The sequence below is a fragment of the Aquarana catesbeiana genome, linkage group LG03, assembly GCF_042186555.1.
Source record: "Aquarana catesbeiana isolate 2022-GZ linkage group LG03, ASM4218655v1, whole genome shotgun sequence".
NCBI lineage: Eukaryota > Metazoa > Chordata > Amphibia > Anura > Ranidae > Aquarana > Aquarana catesbeiana.
In genome coordinates this window covers 125943140-125957168 of record NC_133326.1, presented here as the reverse complement: position 1 = coordinate 125957168, position 14029 = coordinate 125943140, and the positions used below count along the sequence as shown (strand labels likewise).

At 43.1% G+C, this 14029-nt stretch overlaps 1 protein-coding gene across 1 annotated transcript in view; it reads left to right on the top strand.

The window, feature by feature from the left end:
• The window catches only part of ALPK3 (alpha kinase 3), a 162102-nt gene that overhangs the window by 39200 nt on the left and 108873 nt on the right, over positions 1 to 14029 (top strand). Inside the window, exon 2 of the mRNA XM_073619180.1 lies at positions 7419 to 7675. Coding sequence (XP_073475281.1) covers positions 7506 to 7675 — 170 coding nt within the window. The 5' untranslated portion in view covers positions 7419 to 7505. The remainder of the gene's footprint in view (positions 1 to 7418; positions 7676 to 14029) is intronic.

Genomic DNA, 14029 nt, shown 5'->3' with positions numbered 1-14029 from the left:
CACATCTCCTAACCAACCTAGTACATTTCTTCTTGCATGCCTTATTCTCTAATCAATCATGATTTTGATTAGCTGTAATTAGCAATACCTGTAAAAATCTTTAAACCAGTTTTCATAATTTAGCTTGAAAATGCACCAAGCCGTATACCTAATAGTAATCCCAGATCAGAACAGCAGTTGGTGGTTGTTGCAGTTGTTGCAGGGAGCTCAGAGCAAGCAGAACATTCTCATTGTAAGTGTACAGAAATCTAAAGATGGATGAAGAGAAGCAACAGGTGCTGTAAGAGCAACAAGTTTCCTCAGGTCAAATCTGGTAATCAGTTCTTGGAAGGAGCTTATAGAGCTGCAGTGCAACACAATCAAAGTATTGCATGTTGTGAGCAGGGATTACATTTGGGTTCCGGTCAGACATGGGTTCAAGGCAAACCCAAGACAGTCGCAGTCCGGGTGAACTAATATGGCAATTTGCCTGATTCCATTAATTTTAATGCAGCACTATCCCCCAAAAGGGCCACTGATTTGTCCCAGGTTCCTTTCCCAATAGCAGCCAGGCACACAGCAATAGTCACTCTTCTGGCTCAATAAACAGTCTAGGAGTTGCCTTTTTAACCGCTTCCGGACCAGCCGCTGCAGTTATACTGCGGCAGGTTGGCTCCCCTGTGCGAAACCATGTAACTGTACGTGGGCTTGCCGGGTCTGGATAGCAGGCATGCGTGCGCCGCCAGAGGCGCACGCTAGCTGCACAGCGAGGTTGCCGACGGTCGCAATGACACGAGCGATCGTGACCAGGAGACACAAATCAGGGACGAGTGTGCGTAAACACAAACTTCCCTGTTCTGTTCTGACAGGAGTGACAGATCGTGTGTTCCTATTAGCTAGGAACCACGATCTGTTACTTCCCGTAGTTAGTCTCCTCCCCCTTCAGTTAGAATCATCTCCCAGGGAACACAGTTAACCCGTTCACCACCCCCTAGTGTTAACTCCTTCACTGCCAGTGACATTCTTACAGTAATCAATGCATTTTTAATCACACTGATCACTGTATTAATGCCAGTGGTTCCAAAAATGTGTTAAAATTATCCGATGTGTCCGCCATTAGGTCGCAGTCACGATAAAAATCACAGATCGGTGTCATTACAAGTAAAAAAAAAAAATAATAAAAATGCTATATATCTATCCCCTATAAGACGCTATAACTTTTGCGCAAACCAATCAATATACGCTTATTGCGATTTTGTTTTTACCAAAAATATGTGGAAGAATACATATCGGCCTAAACTGAGGAAAAAAATTGTTTTTTATATATTTTTGGGGCATATTTATTATAGCAAAAAGTTAAAAATAATGTGTTTTTTTTCAAAATTGCCTTTTTTTTGTTTATATCGCAAAAAATAAAAACCGCAGAGGTGATCAAATACCTCCAAAAGAAAGACGTCAATTTTGTTTGGGTAAAATGTCGCATGACAGCGCAATTGTCAGTTAAAGCGACGCAGTGCCAAATCGCAAAAAATGCTCTGGTCAGGAAGGGGGTAAATTCTTCCGGGGCTGAAGTGGTTAAAATGTTATTGCTGATTAATTTTGATAGGGCTTAGGGAGCTGTGGGATACTCCATGAATGCTAAGCAAAGAATTGAGGACACTCTCCATTATAATACTTCTTCTCAGTACAGTCCCCCCAACAAAAGCCTAGAAAATGAACAGCAGCAGGACACCTTCAGCAATGTCCCAGGCCAGGCAAGCACTAGTAAAGATATGCTAGGGATATCAGCAGCAACAGTCACTGGGATCTTCCCTTTAGGTCTGTACTCACAATGTCCCTGGATATTTGGATGCTGCCCTCCAGTATCAGACATACACTTCCTCCATGAGTTTCCTAGACTGGATCCCCAGTTGCTTCAGAAAATTTAGCAGAATAGGCCACCCAGTATTGCCACAGCTGGGACTTCGATGAACACCAGTAGAATTTTCAGCTAGGTTGCCCAGAAGGGCAGCAGCTCTTGAGTGCACAGAGTGGCCACAGTTGGATGCACAGAGTGGCCATAGTGTCTGTGTATTGGAAGCTGTTGTAAGGAAAAAATGGGGAAAGCTGTTACACCGCACAGGGAGAGATGCAGGGTTAGTTAAGAAACTGCATTTTAATTCTGATTGCTAGCTCTTTGTGCAATCAAACTCTTGCTGCCTTTTTTTCCTATTGTTTTTGTTTGGTTAATTTGAGTCAGTGGTCACTTTTAGTGTGCATCCCATCCTTAGCAACCTTATTTTGCTGTAAGGCTTATCTTTAAAAAAAAAAGACTTTTGTTTCAGGCAGTGCTGTGACAAGGGGGGGGGGGTCAAATGCCCATATCGACAGATAAAATAAAAGTTAGGCATTCCTAAGTTAGGCCTATTATTCCTAATTAAAACCGTCTGCTGCTGTATCCTTTACAGTCTTTTAAATCTTGTATTAAAACTCCTATCTACGCTTTTTGTCTCTAGTAATCATGGACCAAAAAAATTGCTATTGAAAACTGTACTGCTGCTGGCCTATTTTCCATTTCTTTATCCTCTGCTGTTTCTTCATTCTAGTATTAAAACTCCCTACTTGAACTATATGTTTCTAATAACTTTGGGCCTAGAAATGCTGAAATGCTGCTGGCCTATTTTCTAATGCATCTGCATCTTTTGTGGCCTCTTCATTCTTGCAATAAAACCCCCACCTGTGCTCTTTATCCATAGTAACGTTGGGCCTAAATTGCTATTTAAAATGATCTAGCTGCTGGTATATTTTCCACTGCTGTATCCTCTGCGGTTGCTTTATTCTTGTACTAAAACACCCACCTGTGCTCTTTGCCTCTATTATCTTTGGGCCTAAAATTGCTATTTAAAATTGTCCTGCTGCTATCCTATTTTCTACTACTGTATCCTCTGAATTTGTTATTCTTGTGCTAAAACCCCTACTTGTGCTTTTTTGTCTCTAGTAAATTTGGGCCATTAAAATTGTCCTGCTTCATCCCTCAGAGTGTAATAGAAACTCCCTGGACCATTTCTAGTGTAAATTGTGAAAAAAACTCATAAAGTTTAACCACTGGAACTCCAGAACTCCGGAAGGTTTTACCCCCTTCATGACCAGAGCATTTTTTGCGATTCAGTGCTGCACTACTTTACCTGCCAATTGCGCAGTTAAGCAACACTGTATGCAAATTAACTTTTTATTCTTTTTTTCACACAAATTGAGCTTACTTTTGCTGATATCTGATCACCACTGGGTTTTTTTTTATTACATAAACAAAAAAAGACAGAAAATGTAGAAAAAAAACAAAAGAAAACAATATTTTCTACTTTATGTTATAAAACATATCCAATAAAATCTAATTTCTTTATGAATTTAGGCCAAAATGTATTTTGCTACATGTCTTTGGTAAAAAAAAATCTCAATAATTGTATATTAATTGGTTTGTGTGAAAGTTATAGCGTCTACAAACTATGGTATATAGTGTTTATTTGAAAATTGATCAGTCCAGATGTACTGATGGCTGATCTAATTGAGGCCCCAAAATGCCAGGACAGTATAAATTCCCCCAAATGACCCCTTTTTGTAAAGTAGACAGTCTGATGATTTAGTAAGAGGCAGGGCGAGTTTTTTTGAAGTTGTAATTTTTGTCACAATTGTTTTGAAAATCAAGAAATTAAATACATTTTTTTCACAATTTTTTCATCATACAGCGTGCAGTACAACACAGTAACTGGTGACAGTATGTAAAAATAAAATAAAAATTGAATTACTTAAAAAAAATTTTTAACCGCTGGCCGTCTAGCTGCTGCAGTTATACTCGGTTGCTCGGTTGCGCACCTCGGTTCCTATAATGGCTATAGCAGGCGCGTGCACGTCGCTGGAGCCAATGCACGTGGCCGGCGACCGCGATGTCCGCCGGTCACCCGTGATCGCTCCAGAGAGACCCAGAATGGGGATCTGTCAGTGTAAAGAAAGTATGAGCAAAATTTGCCAAAAATACATACAGGATCTCACAAAAGTTAGTACACCCCTCACATTTTTGTAAATATTTTATTATTTCTTTTCATGTGACAACACTGAAGAAATTACACTTTGCTACAATGTAAAGTAGTGAGTGTACAGCTTGTATAACAGTGTAAATTTGCTGTCCCCTCAAAATAACTCAACACACAGCCATTAATGTCTAAACCGCTGGCAACAAAAGTGAGTAGTAGAGGAGAGCTGGTCAGCTGCTCTCCTGACAGGGGGTGTCTGTGCTGATTGTTTATCCCTGCAGATAACTCCCGGGTTCCTCCCCACATCAGACAACCCCCGGGCTCCTCCCCACATCAGATAACCCCCGGGCTCCTCCCCACATCAGATAACCCCCGGGCTCCTCCCCACATCAGATAACCCCCGGGCTCCTCCCCACATCAGATAACCATCGGGTTCCTCCCCACATCAGATAACCCCCGGGCTCCTCCCCACATCAGATAACCCCCGGGCTCCTCCCCACATCAGATAACCCCCGGGCTCCTCCTCACATCAGATAACCCCCAGGCTCCTCCCCACATCAGATAACCCTCGGGTTCCTCCCCACATCAGATAACCCCCGGGCTCCTCCCCACATCAGATAACCCCCGGGCTCCTCCCCACATCAGATAACCCCCGGGCTCCTCCCCACATCAGATAACCCCCGGGCTCCTCCCCACATCAGATAACCCCCACAGGAGAAGCGCTCTCCCGGGGGGTCACCTTGCGGGCGTGCTCCCGAGTCCAGCATTTGGTGTCTATAGCCGCCGAATGTATGACTCGATCCCGCCCCCCCGGCGCCCGCGTCATTGGATTTGATTGACAGCAGCGCAGCCAATGGCTGCGCTGCTATCAATCTATCCAATCAAAAGCCGACTAGCCTGGGCAGAGAGACAGGGCATTGGGTCAAGCTCCAGGGCTCAGGTAAGTAAAACGGGGGGCTGGGGGGCCAGTCATTGCCAGGTGTTTTTTCCCCTTAATGCATAGTATGCATTAAGGGGAAAAAACACGAGGGTTTACAACCCCTTTAATAATTAAACTCCATTATATAGTGTGATATAAAGTTATTTCCTGTACAACTTACTCCTGCCTGAATAAAGAATCTAATGATTAAAGCCTCGTACACACGATCAGATTTTCCGACAGGAAATGTGTGTTGACAGACTGTTGGCCTAAAATCCAACCGTTTGTACGCTCCATCGGACAATTGTTGGATTTTCCACGTACAAATGTTGGATGGCAGGCTTATAAATTTTCCGCGGACAACAGTCTGTTGTCATATTTTCCGATCGTGTGTACACAAGTCCGTCAGACAAAAGTCCAAAGTACAAACACACATGCTCAGAACTCAATGCTCACCAAACACAACATTAGCAGAAGGTGCCCAAAGGGTGGCACTAAAGAGCTGAAAAGCCACATAGTACGTCACTATGTTCGTGTTTGTTGGCTGACAATTGTGTGCTGTTTGAATGCAAGACAAGTTCATGGCCAACGCCCTTTGGACAAAAGTCTGACGTTTTGTCTGCTGAAAATCCGATCGTGTGGCTTAAGGCTGGGTTCACACTATTGCGAATTGGATGAGGGTTTCCTTTGTTTGGATTTAACTATTTTCATTGGTTAACATATCCAGATAATTAAACCCGAAAAGCCAGGCACAGAGCTTGTTCCTGGCATGCTTCATTTATGTGTTTCCATGTCCCTTTTATCTCTAGCATTCTGCAGAACTTCAAGCCTACAGATACGCCTTGTTATGTATGATCTAATTATAGCCTTGTGAGCATGCTAATGGAATTGGATGGTAACCTGTAACTTGACTCGTTTGTCACCAGATTTATCTGGTAATTTGAAACAATCAGGATTTGTATGCATATAGTGTTCCAGTGATACAAGAAGCAGCAAGGGAACTCATAGACTTTTATTAGTACAATTGCAATTACTTTCTAGCTCAGTTTATTTGTATTTTTATTGGCCTCCTTTTTTTTTTATTCTGCATGCCCTTGTTTAATGGTACAATTTTTGTAAATCTGTAATTGTCAACATTCCTAGAAAACATGGGATAATATTTTCCTGCAATAGGAGAAAATGCTGTGGCAAATTCCTGCCTGGTGTTACATTTCATGACATTGCAAAATGGGTGTGTTGACTTGCACAAAGAGGGACTCTTGGAAGTTAAAGGAGAAGTACAGCCAAAGCTTGTTTGCCTGTACTTCTGTTAAACACAGGAGTGCAGTTCAACTTGCAGTTCAATTCGCATTCCTGTGACCCAATTTTAGCAGACAGCGGGCTGAAGTCCGTTGTTTGCTTATGTCAGAAAACCAGTCCAGGCTCTGGCAAGATTCCGACTCTGGATCCGCCCACATGCCTGGACAGGCGCATGCCTCAGCCTCTCAGCGAGCCGCTGAGAGCCTGAGCCGGCTGCCCCCTCCACAGCCCAGCTCTCCAGTGAGTGAGGAGGGGGCAGAGCAGAAAGTTATGACTGACAGCCACCAGCTCTCTGCTAAGGGACCCCTGAGAACAGAGCGATCTGCGGTGTTAGATCGCTCTGTTCGCAGTGTTAGAGGCGCCGGAGGACGGATGCTGCATCCACCTAGGTAAGTATGAATCTGCAAAAAACAGAAACCACATAATTCTCTTTTAAAACAAATGCCAAAGACTAGTACACACGGGCTGAATGTCGGGCAGCATCGGCCGGCTCAATAGAAACCGGCCGACATTCGGCCCATGTGTATGGCAGCCAATCCGACAGAAACTGCCTGTATGGCCGGCTTCTGTTGAAGGCTCATGACCGAAAAAGGTCTTCTGACCAGCTCCTGATCAGCACTGGGGTGTTCTGGTGGGGGGCAGTCCCCCTGTCAGAACACAATAGCAGAGAAGGGTGATTGCTGTACTAACATCAGCTTGTTAGTACATCAGCTCCAACCTGAGCTGTCAGGTTTTTCAAATACCACCAAAAGAAAGCTCTATTTGTGGGGAAGAAAAGACGTAATTTTTTGGGGGGTACAACGTCGCATGTCTGTGCAATTGTCAGTTAAATCGACGCAGTGCTGTATCGCAAAAAAGGGCTTGGTCAGGAAGGGGGTAAATACTTCCGGGGCTGAAGTGGTTAAAAACACCCAAATATGTCATTTAGTCATCCCCAATTACTCTAAAACATTTCGCCCACATTGTGCTAGAATTTGGGCAAAAACTCCCAATTTCACTCTTCCCTCATCATTTGAACTCACAAATAAACCACCCTTGGTCAATATTCACATAAACTAAAAGTACAGTGTATGTACTGTAACCTGGTATTAATACCTAACAGTAGTGTGTGATGAGTGTATTGTTTAATTCACTTTTCTCTACTGCACCATTTGTTTTGTGTATTCTCCACATTACAGATATCTTACAGCAGTTGCATATCTTTCTGCCCCCAGGTTCCAGTCTCCACGGGAAGTCTTGCAGCACTTTTGTGGAAGTCGCAGGCGGCTGATCGAAGTGGCACAAGACAAAAATAATTCAAGATGGGTACACGGAGACCTATGACCCGAACACCCTCTGGGAATGGGAGGTACTACGACTCCCATGGAAGCAGCAATGGAAGCGCAAGTGAAAGTGAAGACAGTAATGGCTCAGTCTACAGTCCGCGAGCAGATAGCAGAAGTTATCTGCTGAATGTGAGACCTGAGAACAGGTGAGATCAGAAAAGAAGGGTATATTTCAGCTAATGCAACCCTTTAAAGCTTATTGGTATCATGAAACATTAAAAAGTACAGTTAACCTAGCATAGCCAAATAATTCTGTTGAAATTAAAATGCTCTAAAATGTTATTAATAACAGATAAAATGGTATAAACTCTTGCACACACTTTTTCTTTTCTTATTTCCATGCACAATTTTTTCAGCATTTGACTAGTGGATAGCAGGTATAAAAACATTTTAGCATTTTGGTCATGACTAGTTGAATAGAAATGTACTCTTTATTACTGGCCAAGGGTGCAATACATGTTTTTTATTTAGGCACATTATTACATAGCAGAATTCTTCCTTAGTACATCCATATCTGTTAGCTAGTCATTAGCCCAAGGTTTGCTTAAAGGCTTTGGTTTGATCCAAAAGGACAAAGTGTTAAAATGTTTTCTTTATCTCCACCTTTGCAATGTTGTGAGAAACTTGGCAGGCTGCCTGTGTTTCTGTTTTTTTTTTTCTTTTGACAGCTGTCACCTGAGCAGAGAACTCTCTGCACTGAATCGGGAAAATGCTCTGTTAAGATCGCGAGGGGGATAGAATCGTGATTTAGATTCTTTAACGAATAATCGTGCAGCTCTAATGTCCAGCAAATATTGCTGCTGACATTTGGTATAGTTGCCAATTCCTGAAGTCAGTGTTTCAGAAAAAATATTCACTGCAAAAAATTCTGAATTGAGGTGTATGTAAAGCCAAAAAAAGTTTTTCCTAGTTTTGATAGACTGGGGAATAGTCATGTGATTTTTGCTGTCTGTGTCCTGTCAGTTAGATTTCCCTTTACTTTCAGTCACAGAGACACAGCAAGAATTAGGAGGATATCTAAAAAAAAAAGTAAAAATATGTGGATTTCTCAACAGCTCTTACACCCCTTCTCTATGGTCGATGGCACTTCGCTTCAATTACTCTGTGTCACTGTGGGGGTTATTTACAAAAATTGAAGCATGCAAAATCTGGTGCAACTCTGCATAGAAACCATTCAGCTTCCAGGTTTTATTGCCAAAGCTTAATTGAACAAGCTGAAGTTAGAAGCTGATTGGCTACCATGCACAGCTGCATCAGAGTCTGAGAGCACCAGTTTTAGTAAATCTCCCCCTATTGTGTTACCCATTGGGAGCTCACACAAAAACTAGTTACCAGATGGTACCTGACTCCATACCAACTTTTAAAATTTTCTTCCTCTGATTCCTCCCTTTGCTGGAGAGGCTGTGGACAGGTTGGAAACCTACTCCACATATTTTGATACTGCAAGAACCTCACCAGCTTTTGGAGGAAGATCTTCGCTTTTATATCTGACCTCCCTTGTATCCCGACACAGCCAGATCCATGTCAGATGATTTTGCATTTAGGAATAGACCACTTTCCCCAATCCTACAGGAAGGTCATAACCCACGTTCTCATAGCGGCAAAAAATGTTATAATGAAGCACTGGAGACAGGATATAGCACCAAATCCCTTGGAAGTCATAGAATTGGTTAATGATCACTATTCATTTGAAAAGATGTTTTCCCATAAATATGTAGCACAATCATCCTTTGATAAACAATGGAAACCATGTGTTGAAAGTTGTTATAATGTTGCTATACTTAACTGAATGTGATTCCTTTCCTGGAAACGTAACACAATACTGCACTGCATATCTGTTAGCTAGTCTTTAGCCCAAGGTTTGCTTAAAGGCTGGTACACACAGTCAGAATATTGTCCGGTATCGGCCAGTTCAACAGAAACCAGCAGACAATCAGCCCATGTGTACAGCAACCTGTCTGACAGAAGCCAGTCTAAGAACTGGCTTCTGTGGAATGAGCATACTGGAAAACCAGCATCCGATCAGAGCTCACAGCCAATGGCTGCGATTGCTAATGAGTGTGTTCTGGTGGGTGGGCATTCCCCCTGTCAGAACACAATAGCTCAGTGGGGGAGATCACTTAGTTAATCCTGCAACCTCTTTGGGTTTTTTTAGTTTACTTTCCATATGTACCTAGCTTTAAGTTATACCGTTTGTGTGAAAACAATGCAGAGTATTTGCTATTCTACTGACCTGGCTACTTTTTAAGAATTTTTTTATGCTGTAAAAACAAAAGCAATCCTAAACATAGCTACTGTCCTGGCTGTCAGTTTCATTAACTTTGGCTCTACACATGAATCTAAACATGCTCAGTTGGTTACACATACACAAAGATCTGCAAAAATATGTCTAATTTTCTTATATGTCTTTAATTTTTTAACTACCGGTAGCTTTAAAGATAACACCAACTTGCCTCCGGTCAGCAAAGTCCAATGTTTACATTATATGTACACAGGCATGAAACTGATTAGCTATTAAGTAATTATCATGTGCTACTTACATATTTCATATGTTACACAACACTTAGATGCTGTCCTTGGGCCAGTTTGCTGCCAGTTTTCAGTTGCTATAATTATATGAGGGCTAGGGGTTATATTGAGTGCATTGATAGACAGTCTACAAGTATCCATTGACTAGCACCTGAGAACAACTGGTTCTGGTCTAGAGGATGCAGAATAGCTCTGAAAACCCATCTGTTGTACAGAGTGTGCTCTAGGTGGTGACAAGTTTACATTTTTATAAGTGATCCCCTAGTAAGGCAAGATGAAATTGATTATGTTACAGTCCAATCATAAAAGCAAAATTCTATTTTTATTAAAACAACTCCAGTTTAACTATAACAGTGCAAGAATAGTGCCAAACTGTATGCCAGATCCTTATTTGTTGCTGCTCTCTACATAATTAGATAGGTCTTTTCAGCACAGTTGCTTAAAACATTAATTATAATGTAGCCAGGGGCATATCTGCCGTGAGGCAAACAAGGTGTTTGCCTTGTGCTGCATTCCTGCCTGCCGCCCCCCACCCATCCTCCCGCAGAAGGGACACTAGCGGTCGGACTGGGCCGCCGATCAGTCATCCCCTGAAACTAGGCCGCCGCAGAGGTGCAGATTTACCAGACTGACCACTGCATCACTAGCTCCATCTCCGCCTCTGCCCCCATCTTCACCGCTGACTGAGGCTCTTACTGGCCACTGGTTGCTAGAGCCGCCTAGCATCTAGCAACCAGTGACGTCACGGTCGTGACTCCCCGCCCTGCAGAGGGAGCCCGAGGCGGCATCAGTATTCAAAGCAGAGGAGGATTTTAATTCCTCCTCCGCACCAAGTGTTCTCTATGGTCTCCACCCACCTCCCCTATGATCTTCTCTGGGCCTCCACTGTGGCAGACTTTGAGGGGAAGACACCGAGTGTGAAGCCTGTAAGGTGAGGCCATGCACAGGCTAGTTTTATACACTGTGTGTCATCATGTGCAGTCTACAGAGCCAGAGACCCATACAAAGAGGAGGGGCTCATGCTGGGACTTGTAGTCCTTCACTTTTGGGGGATGTGACCCCCAAAAGTGAAGGACTACAGGTCCCAGTATGAGCCCCTCAGAGTTGGGGATGTGACCCCCAAAAGTGAAGGACTACAGGTCCCAGTATGAGCCCCTCAGAGTTGGGGATGTGACCCCCAAAAGTGAAGGACTACAGGTCCCAGTATGAGCCCCTCAGAGTTGAGGATGTGACACCCCCACAGTCCCCCTCAACTAGTGAATGACTACAGGTCTCAGGCATGAACCCATGAGATCTAAGGGTTACCTTCCTAGATCTCAGGGGTTCATGCTGGGACTTGTAGTCCTTCAGTTTTGAAGGGTATCACATCCTTAGATCTAAGGGGTTCATGTTGGAACTTGTAGTCCTACACTTTTGGGTGACCCCCCAAAAAGGACTACAGCTAGGTCCCAGCATGAACCCCTCTGAGCTGAGTACATGACATCCCCACAACTAGTGAAGGACTACAAGTCCAAGCATTAACTACTGAGATCTAAGAATGTAACCACTTAAATCTCAGGGCCCAGGGTTTATTTATTCTTGGACCACATAGTCATTAGCCACCACCAGAGACCCCACAAATTGCAAATTTAAATGGGGGGGCACCCGATTTTAGTCTTGCCTAGGGCATCACAAAACCAAAATACACCACTAAATGTAGCGCTTACCCCGAAGGAATTTGACCCAGGTCTCCCTTACCAGCACAGAGGTTTTCAATCTCACTAGCACAGATCCATGCACACCAACAATACAGGCTCAGTCTAGGGGATGTCTTTTTAGAATGTATTGCTGAGGAACTTGAAGAAGAGAGGAGTTTAGGGTAACAGAAAACTACAAAACATAATAACAGTCAATGGGAGGACGAACTTCCTAGTGAAAAATGCTTACGGGAGCAATACACACTACAGTCCCAAATCAGGTCTTACAATGTCCCAGGAGCTATCTTCCACCTAGGATCCACAGGTAGATCTTCAGTGAGGCAGATAAAAGATCCTTCTTTAGACCAAGACTTCAGGACAGTGCCCTCCAGCAATCTTCTCCAGGCTCTCAGCTCAGCTCCTGCTGAAGACAAATTGCAAAAGTAGACTCTAGATTGACTATTTAGGCACCACAGTGACACAAATATCTTAAAATATATAGTAGTTTATTGACACAAAATTAGGTAAAACAAACATTAGGAACAAACAAATGTGCAGTTTAAAATTCCTAGCATTGGATGCTAAAGAAGCTACCCCATATTCCTCACCACAGGCCAGGGAAAGCAGACAACAGGAGCATGCTTCAAACACACTGTGGACTGGCTTCTACTACACATTAGAATGAGTGGCAGTTTTATGAGAAACATTGGGGTGAAATACATTTCATAAACACCTGGGTCTCCTGATGGACCCCCCAATGATACTGGCTACCCTCTCCTAATATACACCTCTGTATCTCCCCCTTCTCCCCTTACCCTTTTCCCCCTCCTCTCATTCCCCCAGTCTCTCTGCCGCCATCCACTATTTATTTCAGTAGGATTACTTGCAGGATTAACCGAGGCATGCAAGTACTTCCTTTAGTACTTACCTGAAGCTCCTGAAGAAGCTCTTACAGCGTGAAAGATGTAGAGCATTGAGTGTTGAGCTCTCCTATCTGTGACATCAACCTACACCAGGCCCATCTTTGATATTGCTGCTTATATGTACTTAAGTCATATGCTGAATTATAGTATGGCCCCAAGGTGGTTGTGGTGATGCCTATGGGGTAGCTTCTTTAGCGTCTAATGCTAGGAATTTTAAACTGCACTTTTGTTTGTTCATTTTTAACCTCATTTTGTGTCAATAAACGACTATATATTTTTAAATATTTGTGTCACTGTGGTGCCTAAAAAGTCCATCTAGAGTCTACTTTTCCAATTTGGATGTGGCGCCTGTTATCTTTTGCATCCACAGTGCCACTTTGTGGGGATGCTGTTCTTTTAATTCAGCTCCTGCTGGAGCCTGGTCTACAATCTCTTGTCTCAATAGCTCTCTCCTAGGGGCAGCATCCCCAGGAGAACTGGAACCCTCTCTGGAAAGGAAGGGCAGTTTTGAAAGGCTTCCCAAACATTTATTACACCCCCCCCCCAGCCACCCTTTGGATGCCTCCTTTCAGAGATTGGCTGGAGCATGATAAATATTCATGCTGGTGACATTCCCAGCATATTCATGCTATGACACTCCCTACCCTATATTCAGGAAGCTTAATCCAGAAGCAAGTTGGAGAAATTAGACATCCAGCCTAGAAACCCTGACCAGACAAAAACAATCAATTGCTGCTCCACTGATGCCAGCAAAGCCAAAAACTAAATTTAGCCTTGCGGCCTAACTAGAGGAGGATACTACAATAAGCAAAAGGTTCTATCATTACTATTTTTATATGATTCCTCCCAGTGGTGTAAAAACAAACATTGCATCATCCTTTTAGATCTGAAAAGTCAAAGCTAAGGATAAAAATCCCAGTGCAAAAAAATTGGGGGCATTATCAGGGATGCTGATATTGTATGTATCAAGCTGCTTATATTTGACCTTAAAGTAGAGTTCCGCTCCCCCCACGAAAAAACGTAAAGTCAGCAGCTACAAATACTGTAGCTGCTGACTTTTAATATTAGGACACTGTCCAGGGTTCCTGCGATGTCGGCACCTCAGCTGATTTTCGGATCGACTCTCGGGTGCTGCCATTGCAGGATCCCTGGACAGTCTGAGAGACAGGAAGCCAGTTATAGGAACACAGAATATTAAGAACTTTAAAACAGATCCTGTCCACCAATTCAGTACCAGGATGCCCTGGCTTACAAAAATACTGCCTTCAAAAACTCACACTCACAGACCCTTATTCAGAAATGTATTTGCCTTTGATCTTGTAACTATTGAGGATCATCTCTCCATGCATTCATCTTAATGACATGACTCTAA